This window comes from Trachinotus anak, unplaced genomic scaffold (genome assembly GCF_046630095.1).
Source record: "Trachinotus anak isolate AG129_WGS33_773 ecotype Australia unplaced genomic scaffold, CSIRO_AGI_Tana_v1 ptg000028l, whole genome shotgun sequence".
In the NCBI taxonomy this organism is placed as follows: Eukaryota; Metazoa; Chordata; class Actinopteri; order Carangiformes; family Carangidae; genus Trachinotus; species Trachinotus anak.
The window spans coordinates 5,620,500-5,638,707 of record NW_027273879.1 but is presented as its reverse complement, the minus strand read 5'-3'; the positions used below and the strand labels follow the sequence as shown (position 1 = coordinate 5,638,707).

Sequence of the window (18,208 nt, the reverse complement as noted above, 5' to 3'; positions counted from 1 at the left end):
ATCACTGAATAGTTTTGGACAGGTTCTAAAATCAGCCCCTGGATGCTTTACTAAAATGTGTCACAACCTGTAAAGAAAGACTTGTCATGGATTTGTGGAGCTGAAATTTCAAACTCTTTAAGTGTTACAAGGCCTTAGTTCTCTATTAAGAACTGCTCTGCTCTCCCTGAGGACTGCTACAGTACACTTCAGAACAAAGAGAAATAAATGGCTTTAACCAGTCAGATGGGGTGTGTGTGTGCGCGCGCGCGTGCGTGCGTGCTTGTGCGCGCACACACAGTAAAATACATCTAAACCACACTTCCAAATATAACTTCAAACAGCTCGGTGTCAATGTTTGTTCACCTCGCTGTCTCTCATTCCCAAAAGACGCAGCACTTCCCGTATACAGCCTCACTTAAACAACTATGTTTACTTTAGCAAGGCCAGACAACTGACAGATGTTTGATCAAGGAAAAAACACCCCACTTTAAGAGACTTTAAATATCTCTCTCCATGTTCCATCTATCTGTTTCCATCTTTTAACAACACAAAAACATTATTATATAAAGATGAGAATGCAAGACTTATAAAACCAAAACATAAGCAGGTCTGATATTTGTCGACTCTAATGGAGAGAGTGTCATTCTATGAGTTTGAAGCACATTGACAAACTGCACAAAAAAAAAAAATGGAAGCTGTATTTTTATGCTGCTGGCTGTGCATTTTGTCTCGTCTATATTGTATCTTTATATCCCATCTTTGTATAAGGTAAGACATCTCAGCATCAGCAGATGTATTAGATTTACATAATTTAGTTATGTTATGCGATCAGTTGTCACCATAACAGCTTACACTAGCTTTTGCATCTCTACCCCTGTTATTACGGCTCCATTTACTTAGCCTACTAAACAAAAAGTGTCACCATGATTCATCGCATAGGTTTCAGTTTCGTTGTGTCTCTCAGTGCTGGGTTTTATTGGATTTTTTTGTCTTGCTCACTTGCATTATTTATTTCTGTTTCAGCACTCTACCTGTTGACACTCCCACTTCAAGTATGACTAATTAGTACTCTGCTTTTCAAATGAAAAACAAAGCCTAAAAAATAATGGACTGTTTTCAAACAGGTCCTCTTGAAACTTCAGCTTAAGGTCACCTCTTAAGGCGATAATCACGACGATGAAAAAAACCTTATTTACTGGATGACTGTGACTTGAATGGAACTGATGGTGCACTTAGAAAGATTCATGCTGAGTGAATCATTCTTATTTTGGGGATATTTAGTCAATAAAAGCAGGTTTGTAAGAGCAGATATGGTGAAAAAGGCTTCTATTTCTCATTTTTCATTTTCATCGTGATTATAACCCTGGTGAAAATGGAGCGACGGAGTGAATGTTTCTATTTCAGTTAGATGCACAGCTTAAGTGTGTGTGTGTGTGTGTGTGTGTGTCCACTGCATTGCATGTGTGTGTGTTTTCCTCTGACTCACTGTCCAGCCTCCTCCATCTGTGGTCATGTCACAGTAGACCTGGAAGCCTGCAGGGTGGTGCACAGGAAACACGGAGTAGATGCCATCCTCTCTCTGACCACTGGCGTACAGATCACCGCAGTCACGGGGACGCGAGCCTGGGGAGAGGTGAAAGTAAGGAGACGTGAAATAAATGAGGTCCGGTATGGCTCGCAAAAGCTGAGAGAGCTTGGGGCAGCAAAGTTAGATCAGGTAATAAAGAGACAATAAGGAAAACATGAGATAACACTTGTCACACACTGTGTCTACAGCCAATGCACTATACATGTAAGTACAGTGAACACGAAGGTGGTTGTGGGTCGTGAAGTCATCCTATCAAAATGAAACCTTCAAAGTGTTCTCTCACTCCATTTTCCGAACTATTTCCAGAAGGATGGATCTTGAAAAGGACAGAAAGAGCGATGAGGAGTTGAGAGGAAAGACACACAAAAAAAGAGATAGATGATGAGACAGATGGGCGAGTGATAGATGACACAGTAGGACGACAGCGTCTAAGTGCGGCGAAGATAAAACCATGAAAAAAGACGGAACGCAAGTAGGTCAATATAAAGACAGGAAGGCACAAGGGTGTTGTGCAGACACAATAACACAAGTTGTAGGAAGGAGGAGGAAACAAAAGACGTATGGAAGTCAGAGACGTACAAGTATGGCTTAGTGAGGAGATATATGCATATGAGTAATAAAACTCAGACAAAGAGGCAGGAAGCGAGGAGAGAGTATGTAACAGTATGGCAGAAAGAGAATTCAGGAAGAGTTAGTACATAGAAGAAGTGGCAGAGACTGGGAGCTTGTACGCTACAGCAGAGCAGAACAGTAGCACCCTTGTCTGTGACTGAGAAACCAATCTTACACCAGGGACACAAAATCTAATCCCCAGGAAGCAGGAGAGGAACTCTGTGATGAGGACAATGTCATAGATTATGCATGCCAGACCTTCATCGGGTCAAACTCCTGAATTTAAAACAGCCTAGAGAGCTCTTGAAAAGGCCATACAAGATTTTTCTTTTATAGTTCCTACACGATACGGAATGTTCGGTCTCCCCGAAGCTTTTCCGTTTCTCTGTGTAAGCCTCGACTAATAAGCTCTGATTTAGCATTTCCCAGGTCTTCTTTTCATTACAGGAAACTGAAGCTGTCTAGGTTTCATGGGACATTGAAAAAAGACAATATCATCATTATTTAAGAATTTGGTCCTTTATAACAAAGGCTTTCAAAGTTTTTCAGTTTAATGATCTGATCCCTTGCAGGAGAAATTCCTCTTCCATAGGCCCCCCTCCTTCCCTTTTGACTGTAGTGTTACTCCAGGTCCACTTAAGCTCAGCTTGCTTCTAGAGTTTTTTGATCATCCGTTGTTTGGTAATTTCTCCAGCATTCATTCTTCAGAGCTGAACATGTACCCTCAACATCTATGTTGTGTCAGAAAAAGTTTCTGATCGTGGCTACAAGCACTTTGTTTTGTTCTCAGTGTCACTAACAGTCACTAATTCTCCCTGTCATCTAAGAACCTGCTCTTCCCTCCCACCCAGCAGTAGGTATTAGCTCTCTTGAATCATCAGTGTTTTCCACCTTAGGCCATCACCTGATTCCCAAACTCACCTGTGCACTAGTTCCCAATCCTCTAATTAGCTCTCATATACTATACCAGCCACTTTCTCTCAGTTTCCTGCCAGACTGTTGTGCATTATTATCCAGCCTACCTGCTGCCTGTTTCTGCCTGCATGGACAACTATGGACTTGGTATGCATAGTGTCTTTGCCTGCCTGCCTTGCCCCTCTTGCTTTGTCTACCTGTTTGTCACCTGTTGACACACCCTATCCTGAACTAGTGACGGGGTAAACGTTGTTTTATCTGTAGCTGCCTGCCTGTCTAAGTCCACTGAGCCTTTACATTCTCCTACACAGTACAGCTCTCCTGCTAAGTAGTCTCCCTGGTTGTATGTCCATAGATGCCAGTTCTAAAACAACTTCTCTTTTTTTAATCTTAACACTTACAACGCTCTAAAATTCCCTACAACACTAAAACAGTTAAAGGACAAGGCCTGTGATATTCTAGTTTTCTTACTGTCAACAAATCTCATGAACACCCATACAATAGCTCTGTCTCTCATTACTTTCTGAATATTCTGGTCCCTGCTGCCATATTTTTTATCAAAAGGCTGAAAATGTTTGTAAAACAGGTGGGCACTGTAGTTTCCAGAAAATGTGACTCAAAAACGACTACAATAATGCATTTGTTGGAGGCTATTTTCAGCCACAGATTTGGTGCTCTATTGAGGATTTATATCAGCAGGATATGGGACTGGCTCAAAAGACAACCAGTGATTATAAAGGAACATTATGATGGTGTCGCCTATTGATGTATTTTTAATACAGAGATCGAGAGATAGCTAGAGGTTTATGGCACAGAGTAAGACGGTAAAGTATATGAGGCTTTGGATAGACAGACGATAGTTGTTAGTTGTTCTGTATCACAATTGTATGGCAACAAAATCATCAGTCACATAAACCCTGCAAAGTAAGTCACTCTGACATCGCAGGCAGTGCACAGTTGGAACTGAACTAATTTAAATGCACCGCTTCTTCCTATCCTCAGCTAACACTGCTCATTTAGTGGCAAGCATCACAGTTAGTGTCCATGAACATGTCCTGCATCTAAAATGTGTTTGTGCTTTGGCTTTCTTTCTTTCTTTTTATAGTGCATTACTCATAAAACGGAATAATTTATATGCTGCAACGACGACAATAATAATAATAACAATAATAATAATAATAATAAAGAAATCTAGCAAATGTCAAACCAATGCCTTGTAAATCCAAATGAAAAGTAGGACTCCTGCAGTGGTTTCAGTGAGATAGAGAGGCAGCCACACAGATAACAGATAAGCACACAGCTGTGGGGACATACACGTGTGCATAGGGTTTATTAGATACTTAGTTCCTGGTGCACTGACCGTGTGTCAGGATGATATAGCCTTACAAATGGACACGTGTGTTTGTGACATGTCAGTAGATGCAACATTCTCCTCATATCTGTTATTCTGGTTTATCATATACATCAAGTATCTTAACACCAAAATACAATAAGATAAGTCATTTTAAAAAAGATATAGAATTAGGCAAAAGCAACTAACCCACACAAGCATGACATACTTAAAAAAAAAAAAAAAAAAAAAGATTTAATGCATGATAAATAAATATGGGCATGTAGAGAAGATGTGCATGTTGTTTATCAGTTTGTGATTAGTGCTGATGTTTTTATAGTTTTTTGAGCTGTTCTCTCCTTCCGTGTAGATCTCTTTGATAAAATGTCATGGCTGCGCTCCACAAAGACATTGAGTGATTGTTGCTAGGTGCTTTTGTTGTAGTTTGTCCTCAGGCAACAGGAGTGGAAACCTATACAGAGCTGCTTTTCAAGAAGGATTTGTTGGAGAGTAGAGTGTACATACTTAGAGTGTACATGTATGTATACACATAACATTTAGCTAATCCTAAACATATTGGTTTGGTGTTTTTAGGTCATACTACAGTTTCACAAATGTATTATCATGTTACATCACACAGAGAGCAGAAAGAAAGAATTCCAAATATGTGAAGCTCTGTCCATGGTGCTGAAACCTTGTTGTTGGTTGTTCAATTAGTGTGAATGTTGTGTAGGTTTACCCCTGACATTTACACAGCTAAATAGGTCAATGTGAAGCACTCTGTGGATACTGTGAATATTTACATGAAACAAGAATAGTATATTATAAATCAAATAACAGAGATATATACCCTGAAGATAGAGCCATTGTTATTGCAAAGTAGTTATTGCAGCCTAATTGGGAACTAATTTCTTAAAAATGTATTTTAATGAATTAACTCCTGGCCCTATACAAGAGCAAAAAGCCACAAATTGAGCTGCAAGGCAGACACTGCCATTGCAAATAAGAAGTATTGCTGCATAAGACTCAGCTGTTATTGTCTCCTCCCTTTGCCTGTATAGAGCCCAGGACATTATAATGACCTGTCAGGTGTGATATACCAGCTGTAAGAACAGGAGAGGGTAAAAAAAAACCACTGCTGTTTTAAGAATATTTGAAAAAATTACTCAAGGGAAAGGCTTTGAATGCTTGACAGATTCAGCACCATGGAAAGCATTACCAATAAGAACAAATGTGAATTTGAAATTGGTTTCAAATTAAATGCTTCTTCCTGTGTGTTGACTTTCCTTGCTGGCAACATACAGAAAAACATACAGTATATTGGAAAATTCTCTAGAGTGCTCACATATAGATACATAAAGTCAATAAGGATATATTTATTCTCTCACATCCATGACATAAGGGATAGTGAGTTCAATCAGCATGAAGGTTATCCAACAGTCCAGTGTGCCCGTGAATATCCCTTGTATAAATTATGAGTAAAACTTACTAACACAGGGGACATCGTTCCTATACAAAACTGCTGCAAATGGAGGTGCTGCACATGTGGGAAAACTATTAATAATGAGCTGTAATCCCTTCCAGATAGCTGACTGAACCGGACACCCCTTTCCACCGGGTTCCCTACAAAAAAATTAGAATAGGAGCAGCCTATGAACAACACTCCAACAGCCACAACAGGGCTGATGCAATCATCATTACAACCTTGGACTAGATGCTGACTTACACATATTATACAGTTTAAAAATACATGGAGCTGGGGCGCCTCGGTGGCTCACCTGGTAGAGTGCGCACCATTAAGGCCGCGGCCCTGGGTTCGAATCCGACCCGTGCCCCTTTACTGCATGTCATCCCCTCTCTCTCCCTGACTTTCCTGTCACTCTCTCACTGACCTATCCAATAAAGGCACTAAAAGGTCAAAAATAAATAAATAAATAAATAAAATAATAATAAAATACATGGAGCTCATACACAATTATTCCTTATTATGGACACCTTACCAGATGTTATTCCTACTATGTACAGTCTAATACAATGCAAGACATTAGCCATGCAGTAAATATCTGCTGAGACTTATAATGTTCTTCCTCTGTTAAGGATTTTTCAGAACAGTATTGCTACTTCACACCTCATTCTATCATATTGTGAGGTGTTGTTGTAATTGTGTTCTCCCCATACACTGTGCATACAGGGCAGGAAATGCTATGCAGCTTATAAATTGATTAATGAGTTCCTTAGCAATGGGGAACAAAAAGTGTTCTCTCTCTCTTTCTGTCGCCGTTATCATTACTGTATAGCCAGGAGATAACAAATGAAACTGAAGCTCGAAGAAATAATTCCACAATTGGGCTACGATACCTACTGTGAGATAACAATTCTGCTAAGATCTAAGGGATAATTTTTCTATTGATTGATTTATCATTTATTGCCACTAGGTTTCAAGCAACTGTGTTAATGCAGAAAAAAGTCTGGAAGGTAGTGGAAGGTAGTATGAGGCATAATGCTGCAAAACCAAAGCCAGCACTTCAGCACCATGGACAGAGCTTCAACCAGTCTATCTACACTGTTCTGTGAAATCCACAAATCTCCTAAATGTCAACTTTTTATGAGTTAAGAAAAACAGCCTTGTTGCCAGCTTTTTCACATAATTTGTTGGATTGGGTTTTCAAATTATTTATTTACTATATTCACTGAATTGCATCACATGGTGTAAGGGTTGGTCTCATCTTACATGTCTCCACCTGATTTTAGGTCCAATTTTGATGAAACTCTGCATTACTGTGTCATATATACATATCAGCAGTGGGTATGTAATATAGATTAGATATAGATAAAAAAATATATGTATGTATTGCAGGTGGTACAGTGGTGCAGTCCTGAGGAAACCTACACTGGGATGTGAGCTTTGGCTAATGGCCAATGAATGAATGAATGAATTAATGAATGAATGAATATGTGTATTGTCACACTCCTGGAAACCAACAGATTTTAGAACTGAAGAGGAGCAGAAGAGCAGAGCTACTCGAGAGAGCTACTAGACAGACGTATATTCAAGCTTTCAGTTTTACTTTCACACCATTGTCAGAACCAGGCAGAAATTTCAGCAAACAGCAGCTGATAGGTACCAGGTGTGCCAGCTAATTGCTCAATTGCATCAATTAGGCTGATGATGCCACAGGGCTAAACTGTGTCTAAGGCAGGATATTAATAAAACACTGTACGTCATGTATTGAACTTCACTTCCTTTGATTAAACGTGAGTCTGACAGCTTGGAAACATACCTCCACTGTTATTCAGCAGTCCCAGTACATGCCTATGCCCAAATGTTTGCAGATGTATGAAACATTCTCAAATCGTGCCTCTTACAGAAAAACGTGGATAGAATCTCTCTTACTCCATTATGCATACTGTATGCTATACATGAATGCCCTCACTCTGTGCTCCTTGGTTACCTATGTAAGGCAAATCCAGCATAGGAATGCCACTGGGGTATGCTCTGCCTAGTTAAAAGCCTTCCAATGGGTTGATGCCTCAGGCCCTTCTCTGCTTCTCAGAAACACAGGGCAATGGACATGCAAGTCATTTCTCATGTACAGTAAAAAATAATACATTCCTACCAAGACCAGGGGAAAATGTGAACGAGATGTAGCCCAGGGAGGCATACTGATATCAGCAGGAGAGGCTGGGTTAGATGAATATGTGGTAAGATGGATAACAGACAGACTACACTGGAACAGCGGAGCTACGCTGACAAAGGGATGGGTCACAACGTGGAGCAGAATACAGTGGCAGAGGGTCAAACATATAGGCGGCCAGCGATGTTTGAATTATATCCAGAGACAGACGGACACACTGATTATCAGACAGACAAATCTAGAGAAAGAAAGAGTCCAGTCTTTCCAGACAGGTACATACAAGTCAAGTCATACAGTCAAGACACATCTAATTTCTCTTACCATTGGCGCAGCCCTTGAAACGGGCCCCTCTAACTGGTGCCCTCTGCAAGTCGGCCTTGACACGCGCCTTCAGGCCCACATTCTCCTTCTGCATGGCATTAAGAGCATCACTCACCGAGTTCACTACCTTCACCATGTTGATCTGGCTGTCTGACAGCAGCTGCAACACATACACAGTGAGAGAAAAGAAAACAAATTCATAGTTAAAGCCATTAACAGTGTAATTATGCCCCGTTGTTTGTTGTCTTTTACCTGAATCACTACAAACTGTAGTTATTACCTCTGATTACTTCTCAAAGTAAATGAAGGGTTTTTAAAACCTTCCGGCAGACACTGCTTTCCATTTATTTCATTACATTTATGAAAATGACCTATTAGACATTTAAAGTCATGATTTCTTAAAGTTCTTCAAATTTTCACCATATCAAACCCAATTTTGAAACATGTAATGGTTAGCATTTATTCTCCTATAACTGTTAAATTAAATTGTCAGTGGCAGAGTTAGTGCCTGCGCTGAATTCAAATGGTGGTTGATTCAAAGGAGCCACATTTGTCAAGTAATTCTGTAACTCTGAAGGGCAGAGCAGTCGGTCTGAGCTATTTTGAAAAGGAAACATATTTGTGAAAGTACAAGTGTAGCTACAGTGACATTAAGAAGACATCAAATTTTCATCATGGCTCCACTACTAGGGGAAATCTTCTTCTTTTGTATTTCTGAGTGAACAGCTGCTCAAAGTGCATTTCCTGGCCACAGTGATCGATAACTTTAAGATCAGCAAATTCAAAACATTTTATTTATTTTTTCCTCACAGTAATGCAGGAAGGGACTCAGGAAATCATGAGAAGGATGCTCCACCATCAGACATTGTTCAATACAGTGATAAAAGACCAAATTCAGTTTTCTTAGGGTTTCTCTTCTGGATTTACCCACTGTGGACACAGTGCTCTTCAGCAGCAAACTCAGATGTCAGAGCGTCCTTGAACACACCAGCAAGGACAGTTTTTCAAAGTAGTCTACGCTGTGTTACCATGAGACAATGTGACTTTGAAAAAAAAAAAAAAAGTTCGACAACATATTGAAAGGTTGCATGGCTCTATGCATGAAGTTTTGGTATTCCTTGGAAAAAATAGGCTACTAATGTACTTTATGCATATTATACAAATTTTGCAGTTAATGGGTTACAGCGTGCACTATATAACCACTGGTACAGTATAGTCCCTTAGGGACCTTAAGAAACACACAGGTGCAAAGACCGCCCTGTGTAGCAAAGACACCACATGGTATCCCATCCCCATGATGCAACCTGGCGATTGCCGTGAAACACAGAGCCCTGTGGGAAGGCTGGTGATGAATGTGTGTGCTCGGCCTAGCAGAGAGCAGGGTAACCTCTCTGATCTGCTGTGGTCACTTTGTTTCCTGCAGCCCTTTCTGTGCTGTTCATTGCAGAAAGAAAGGTCGTTCTCACATATTGCCCTAGTTGGCCGACGCCTATGCACAGCCAGGTGTTGGGCTCCATATGCAGGCTCCACACAAGGTACTTTTGAAGGTATGAGAAATATTGCTCTTGCTTATTCCTAACACATAAGGAACAAACTCTCTCACTCCTTTACTGTCGTCTCCCTCCACTCACTCTCATACACATGCACACTCACAGACACACACAAAGACCTGCGGTGTTCAAAGTCATGCATAAGGGGTTCAGAGTCTCCCATCAAAGGTATGCCTGAGCAGCTATATTCAGATGTTAAACCTGCATTAAACAGAAGCTCCAGTGGTCTTTCTCTGGCCTCAATAACTATGCAACACACCTCTGAGGCACAGGAAGCTGCACTGCAATCATATTACATGGACACTGGAGCTTTAACCCACACACAGAGACACAAACAATACGACACATTTATGCCCACATGCAAGTACAAAGAAAACCAGACGCAAAAATACACAACAGAAATGACCCATTGTGCACAGCAGCTAAGTAGGATACAGCAAGGAAAACTAGGTTTTCTGCCTTGTGAATGTGTCATTGTTCAGGAAGACAGCTTTTTCTTTGTGTATCTGTGGAGGGAAAAGGCAATCTTTTGTACAGATTTAAAAAGGTTTTGATATGATTAAATAGACGAGTTTGTTTTGTACTTTCCTGTGTGCAAATTTAACATTATTTCTAGTGTTGTAATTTCTTTGGTAAGTATACACTGTATGTTTGTTTGTGTATGTGTGTTAAAAGGGAGAGACAAAAGCAGAGGAGTGTCTGCAGTCTTAAAGCTAAGCCTTGACTGACACATCTATTGGATCATGATGTAATTAGCTCTCATTAGGCAGCCTCGCATTGGCTCACAAAATCAGTTACACCACAGCACTTAACACAAGAGGCCCTCTTTTGTGAGTTGCAGTTTAAAATTTGGGTGTTAACAGATCCATGTCGGACTCATGAAATGGGGTGAATTAACGTTTCTAAAAAGAGGCTCCTATTAAACCTCGTCATCATTTGCACACTAATATGCAGCCTGCCTCCACTCAAAATCAAGTTTCCTAGTTGTTACTGTTACTGTCGTTTAAATGCGTGTCATGTTTTGATGTTTTGTGCCCAAAAATGACGATATTATATACGTCTGAATCATTTTGCTGACGCGCACAACAAGGTGTGCTTTTCTGTTGGCCTGAATCGGATGATCCATTAGGTAAAGACAGGCTCCTTGTGGGGTGAAGTCACAGAACAGGGAGGAGTTGCAAGGCTGGAACTGGCACAAAAAGTCAGTCAGTCACCATCTGCCTAAAACAGCAACATCTTCACCTCACAGGCAGAGGCTGTCCAGTCCACTGGAGCTCAGGAGAGCAGATGGGAGAAGTGAGAGGAGCCATAAAGTCACAAGTCACCATCTCTTTCCTCTTGACTAGTTAAAAACAATTAAACCCTCAAGCACATTAGGCAACAGATTTGAAATGTTAACTGTACTGTACTAAGGTGGACCTCTACCACTCTCTGCTTTGACAGGAGTGGTAAACATATGCTATAATGATGCTCTGCAAACATTCATGATAAATAATATAGTCTGTAATTTCTTGTTTTTCAATCTAAATCTGAATATTACAAATTACCTTATCCAGTTTGACGCAGTGGCAGTCTACTCAGAAACAAATAGACTAACAATTGAATACACAATTAATCAATAAAAAAAGAAAATAATTAGCAAATTAATTGCTAATGAAAATGATCATTACTTGTAGGCCTACATTACATAAGGGCAGGTCCCAAACTTAAATCCTGCCAGATGCTGAGTTAAAAAGATGAATACATTCATACTGCTGCTGCTGCTGATGATGATCACCATCAGATGTCCACAGCTAAAGACTGACTGTTAACCCCTCCCTTTCCCCATTAAGCTGCACTTTGCCAGCCGCGTAGCTCCCAGCCTCCTCTCTGCTCACATATCCACATCCTGCATTTTAGAGCACCCCGCCATCTTTTTCATCTCTTGGCAGCCGTGATGCAGATGCACATCTTCATCTCTTCCACCTCCTCCTCAAGAGCCTCTGGGTGGTTAATTGTTTTCCCTGTGTGTTCTTTCTCTGAAACCAATAAGCTACGCCTGAATGGGGCTTCTTTCCAAGAAAAATGCTCATTTTGAATCCAGGGAGTAAAGCTGAAAAATACCATTCTGCATTATCAGGACAAAAAGGTTGTATAATCTCCATTAACATCCTTAGTTCTCCTCATATTCTAAAAGATGTGGGTGTTAGATTTTATAATCCAACTGTACTTAAAATTACTATCATTAAATACTTGACTTAGCTTGTGGTATGAAAGCAGTGCACAAATGTTAGGTCAACCTCTGCCTCACTGCATCCCTGTGATTAAACAGCCTCTGAGACAAGAGAGACCTCTGCAGCAAAGAAACAATGAATAAAGGATTATCCTGATGATGGACAGGACCTTCACACATAAAGGGAATGTTTTCATAGCAAATCTGTGTCATATCATACAGACAGCTTCAGGTCTTTGATCAGGCTTTTGATTTTGCCTATGTGTAGTTTAGTGTAGGGGTGGGGGGCAAAGAGTCCAGCTGTGAGGTGAAACCATTATTCTCGAAATGAAGTGTTGGAATGAACCTTTAATGTTTCTCTTCACTTACTGTCATTGTATCTCTTGAGCAGTAGTCCCTCACACCTGCATCGATATGTGCTGTTTCCCATTTCTGATGCACAATTTGTTGTCACAGTTTTGACACATACATGTGTGAACTGCACATCCTGTTCTGTCTATAGCATCACATCATTATATTAAACAAGAATAACATTAATTTAATCTACTTTATATTGTAGTAAATCATAAAAAATCTGCCCATGTTGTTGGCAAATGGCTTATTGTGATTATATTCTTATATACAATTATATACAAAATCAATACTTACATTGTGATTAATCACAAAACACTGATACTCTTTTTTGCTTTGAAATTATGAGCTAAATCTTTGAAGTTACCCATTTTCTTAATTGATTAGGCTTCTATATTTTATTTGATGTTTATCCACTCTTATTGAGGTTTCGAAGTTGCTTGTTATCTGGCTAAAACGCTGCAACAAGCACTCTGTCAATATTCTCCTCTCAAGTCCTCAAAGGGCTTTGTGTTGACCATAATGAACATCTTGAGGCAGAACGGTTTTCTGTTCCACAGTAGCAAAGGTTTGCTCCTAGATCCCTCGCAGAGGTTGTGGGTGTTGCTTGTCTGAAACATTAATATTCCACAGACACATGATTCAGTTTAAACTGTGACCCTGTGGTTCAAGGAAATCGACAAGTCATGTCTTCCTCGAAGCCTTTACCGTCTCGCAGTCTTTTTCTTTTTGCAGAACTGAATGTCAAATCAGCTGAATATGTGAACTACATTTTATGTCAGTTGGACTTTTCCTGTGGAGGATCTAGCCTTTTCATTTTTTTTTTTTTTTTTTTTTAATGCTGAAGTGCATGAGTGCAGGCGACACAACCTCTATGCTCAGCCCAGCCAGTGGGCATTCTACATGGTTGTCTGCACTGCCTGTGCACAGGGCTGTCAGTGCTGGTTATATATTAACAACTATTGATGTAATTCATAGCATTGACAAAAGTTTACATGAGTTACCATGAGAGAGACAACTGGAGACAGCAACCTAAGAGCCCCTGCAGTGACCTTTAAGAGAGCACTTCATAAGATTTGACGGTTCGTACTGCAGTAATCTGAGGATGTTGAACTACTTTGAGACTTGGGTAATTTGGATTTGGTGTGGAAAGTTTTGCTTGGATTTACATAAACTGTGATCCTAAGCTGATGCTCCCTTTTGTAAACACGGAGACACAGTTTCTATTACTGTCAACAAGCAGCCAAGTAAACAGCACACACCTCACTTTTCAGACTGTGTCACACAACTACTGCATGTCACTGAGGCAAGGCAAAAGTCAGTTCGTTATAGCTTTGTATGGCGGCAGTAAGTCTCAGTGTATGCGTTTTTGCTTGATTACTTACCTGCAGGTGAAAGCTACTGAGAGACGTTGAAAGACGTTGATTACATTTAGCTCAACTTCTTTTTAAATGTAAATGCTTTTCTGGCTATATTCAGTCTGACTCACGGCAGCATTATAGCACCGAGACTGCACTAATGAAGGCACTAAATAACATTTGTCTGAATGCCGTTTCAGGAAAAGTATCAGGGTCTCAGTTTGCATCTAGAAATCACAGGCTAATGTTGCTGACGTTGGCATTCATGAATCTGAGGAGATCAAGCCCGGCAGAGTCCCTCAGGGTTCTGGTCTAGGGCCTCTAAGGCTCAGGGCTATCAGAAACTGACACACTGAGACACATTTAAATAATACACAATTCAGACTGCAGTAGTCTGACTCACCGGATATATGCTGTGGATATAAAGCCTCCCACTGGGCGCCTATTTCAGGTGGCATTCTCCTCCCTTCCACTTTCCCTGCTTCTTACGGTTTTCAAAATCCCCCTTGCTACGCAAAACAACAACCTCTGAGGTAACAATGTACGCGCTGAAAATGGCAAGTTTTCATTATGCAATCATACACTCGACATATGTGCTTGCTGTTTCTTGTGGCGTTTTCTTTGCAGGTAATTTGTCATTTCAATGACAGTGCACTAGTTCCCCTCTGACTCTATTTTGCAGACACACCCTCACTGCATCCTATGCTCAGCGCCGCCCAAGATGACTGTGATTGGTTTAAAGAAAAGCAGGCTAGCCAGAGGGTTTTCTCCCTGATAGCAGAATTCTGTGTGCTGCCAGACCAGTGCTGTGGAGAGAGGTCTGGCTATGCGTGACTAAGACTACAGTAATAAGAATATGAATTTATGCATTGGCAAAAAAAAATGGAAAATCCAACACAGGTCAAATTAACAATTATTGACTTTACAGTGCTGATGTAAACTTAATGTGATCTCATATTTGGATGTGAATGTTTGTTTTGGTGTGTACTGTAAATGTATTGTTATATTCCACTATTTTACTGGTCTTTCTCATCAGCGTGATTTATTTGAATGACAATGGGTTTGCTTAGGTGTATCTTTTTCTATTTGAGGCTGCATAAAAAAAACTATTGAAGATGTTGGTCTCTGAAAAATCTAAACAGATTGGTCATAAACCCACAGCGATCAGTCTCCTGCTCACCACCTCCGGGGCATGTGGAAGGGTTTCTGTCTATGTGGCAGGGGTGAAATTGTTCTTCAGGGGGCTCCGATACTCACAGGGCCATTACTAACACTGGCACAGTCAGCTCTGTGTCATCGTGTGAATCAGAAGTCCCGGCCACAGGTGGCCCATATATCACACAGTCACACCACGGTGTCCGGCAGAAACAGCGGATATGCACACCACATGCCTTGCCTCGAAAGAGAAAATCAATCACCTGGAGTTTCTGGGCTGCCAGCACCACCTCCCTGTAGCTTCAGTGCCCACTGCACTAGGCCACCTACACCACATTAACAACAGCAGAGGGACTGGCCCTCTCTCTGCTTCCACTGTGCTTCCAATCAGCACCCATGGTTTCTTAGCCCACGGAGGCAGAGCACACCAATCTAGTGAGTTTTTGAGTGATTTCTAAACAATGTTGAACCCTGAGCTAAAAAGGTCTGGCTTAAAGAAAGGATTGGCAGAATGCAGTTGTTTGAACTGTATGCCTGGCAGCTATGAAATCTATTTACTGCAGAATAGAGAGACGGAGTCTGATGGGCCAAAATTAAGAGCATGTGGTGTAAAGATTTCCCACGCACATTTCGGAAATGCATCGTCAATAAATCAGTGTGGACAGTGTGAAACTAAAGGGGGTCTAATTATGTTTTCATCCAATGTTGAGTCTGTCTTGTTCATCTGGGGAAACATTATGTTATCTTACTGAATTAATGTGCAACTTGTTCTGTGTCTTGAATCATGATGGGCATTTCTTCCCCTGTGACCCCATCTTCAAACACTAGGCTGAGGAAGTTATACTCAGTGGAACATGAGCCCTATTTGCACTTTAATCTAGCTGTTACTGAGCGTATATGGTGTAAAGAGAAATGAACATGATCGAGTTGGCGCTGGATTAGTGACTGATGGTGTTTTGATTGTGCAGTCAGGAAACGGAAGGGACTGTATAACACCAACCTCGAGAAAACTCTCAAGTCAAATGAGCTGTCACACGTCTTAAGGTTGGTTCACAATCAATACGTATTGATAGATGTTTCCCAATCCAGTCCTGGAGCACCTCTGTACAGTACTTAAAGTCACCACTTCAGGAGTGAGTCTTGTGCAGTGGATTCATCTGTTTTTACTCCTCAACCAATCACCTACTAATTAAATTCAGCCAGAAAATAAAGAAAAGAACAAACAGAAAAACAACCTTTTCTACACCAAATATCTATTTCCACACACAGTAATTCTGCGTGTGTGTGTCTGCGGTTTGTTTGTGTGTGTCTCACCTGTATGAGGCGACCCTGCTCAGTCTGGAGTGTGTTAAGATCTTGCCCCAGGCTGCCTTGCCCCCTGCGTAGGGATTCATAGTCCATTTTCAGTTGCCCTGCATGGGCTGACAGCTTGGCCACCTCCTCAGCCAGACTGACAAGCAGAGCCCGATCCTGGCCTTTCACTGACTTCAGGTCAGAGTCGTGGTCGGTGAGCGAGTGGAGCAGTGAGGTCTGCACGCCCTCCAGGCGCAAAAAGTTACTGTTATAGTCGGGACAGTTCGGGTCGATGAAGATGTTGATGCGAGAGCCATCTCCTCTCTCAACGGTGACCAGGGCGTTAGCTTCATCCTGATTGGTGGAGATGTGGGGTAGGCCGTCGGACATGGGCGGGGCCTGGTAGTGATTCATAAAAAGGATGGTGCCAGTTACAGTGACAGCCAGCAGGACGGCCACGAAGAGCAGGATGGTGCAGAGCAGGTAGCTACAGCTCATCCTCTGTAAGTAGAGAGCAGGGAGGGAAGGAGGAAGGGAGGTAGGAAATAAGGAAGAAAGGAGGGAAGGAAAGAAAAGAAAAAGTTGATGTTATGATTACACTTGCTAGAACATAAAGAAATTACAGCATAACACCTGCCTTATTCAAAAAGAAATTATTTTCATCCATCACTGGGGATATTTTGAATGCCAGATGCTCAGTGCCCAGTGATATAACCATATTCCCATCTGTCAGAATGTAGTACTGAATGATTTATATAACAACAGAATGTAGATTCCGTCGACCGCCAGCCGTCTTGAAACTCAAAGTTCTGTAAAACTCAGGAAAAACCAGACAATTTCTGTCCAAACACCCTGCATGTCATTAGAGTAGTGGTGGTGAGATGGAGGGAGGATGCTACCTCGAGGCACCTCTGGGAAACACACAATCCAGACACTGATGTTCTGCCTTTACATTTCTCATACAGGAAGGAAAACAATACAACCCCCCCCCCCCAAAAAAAAAAAAAATCATCCAGGAAGAGAAGAGAAAGGTAAAACAAATGCAACTCAGAGAACCAATAAGCTGGAAATGAATGAACAGAGAGTACAGTCCTCTTAGAGGAAAATGGCAGCCCTCTGCCAGTAACGCAGTCTCCATTTACTGGACCATAAAAGGCCTATATGATGGCCCTTTATGATCTGGCACCATTTTTCCACTCAGGTCAAGAGAAATAGGAATGTATAGGAGAGAGCAATATGGCCCACCTATGCATGATTAACAATGCGTGGCTCCCCCTCATCTTCCCTCCAAATGAATCAGTAGCTAGTCTCTTTTTTCTCTTTTTTTAGAGTTTTTTTTTTCCATTGGAAGATGTTCTCTCTTTGAAAATGTGTGGGCAGGTGAGTATGTGTTTGTTATTGGTTTGCATTTGGAAGTATGAGTGAGAGCAAGCTCATTAATATGTAAATTGGCTGTACAAGCACAGTGAAGCACACTAATAGACAGCTAATGGCCTGCTTTACGAGAAAGGTTTATGGTTTATTTAATGTGAAGAAAATCAATTGTGTTGTGCAGGAAACACCACTATCCACTGTCTTTGGGTAGAAGACATAAAAAACTTGCAAGTGCCAAAACAACTTGTCAATGTGGGGGCTGAAATGTGGTATCTGTGGACAACAAGTGTGAACAGGGACTCACATGGGCTCCTAGTATTTTAGCCCACATATTGGTCTGTTGCCAGAAAATGTGGCCCATCTGAGATCTGAGGATAGGCCTCAATTGCAGCCCACCTTTGTCCAATCATGTGCCCACGTAAATGCACACAAAAAGGGGTTCATGTGAGGGGATGATTTTCTCACATCAGCCTCATTTGTACCCCCCTGGCCTCTGTCACACCTGACGTGGGCAGGCACATATGGAGCCTGA

General features: G+C 41.2%; 1 protein-coding gene across 5 annotated transcripts in view; it reads right to left on the bottom strand.

Moving 5' to 3' along the window:
• fibcd1b (fibrinogen C domain containing 1b) overlaps window positions 1–18,208 on the bottom strand; it is a 108,004-nt gene that overhangs the window by 47,389 nt on the left and 42,407 nt on the right. For all 5 annotated transcript variants that reach the window (XM_071466323.1, XM_071466320.1, XM_071466318.1 and 2 more), the window contains 3 exons: window positions 16,324–16,803; window positions 8,384–8,543; window positions 1,469–1,605 (listed from right to left, as the gene is read on the bottom strand). In XM_071466323.1, coding sequence (XP_071322424.1) covers window positions 1,469–1,605; window positions 8,384–8,543; window positions 16,324–16,800 — 774 coding nt within the window. In that variant the 5' untranslated portion in view covers window positions 16,801–16,803. The remainder of the gene's footprint in view (window positions 1–1,468; window positions 1,606–8,383; window positions 8,544–16,323; window positions 16,804–18,208) is intronic.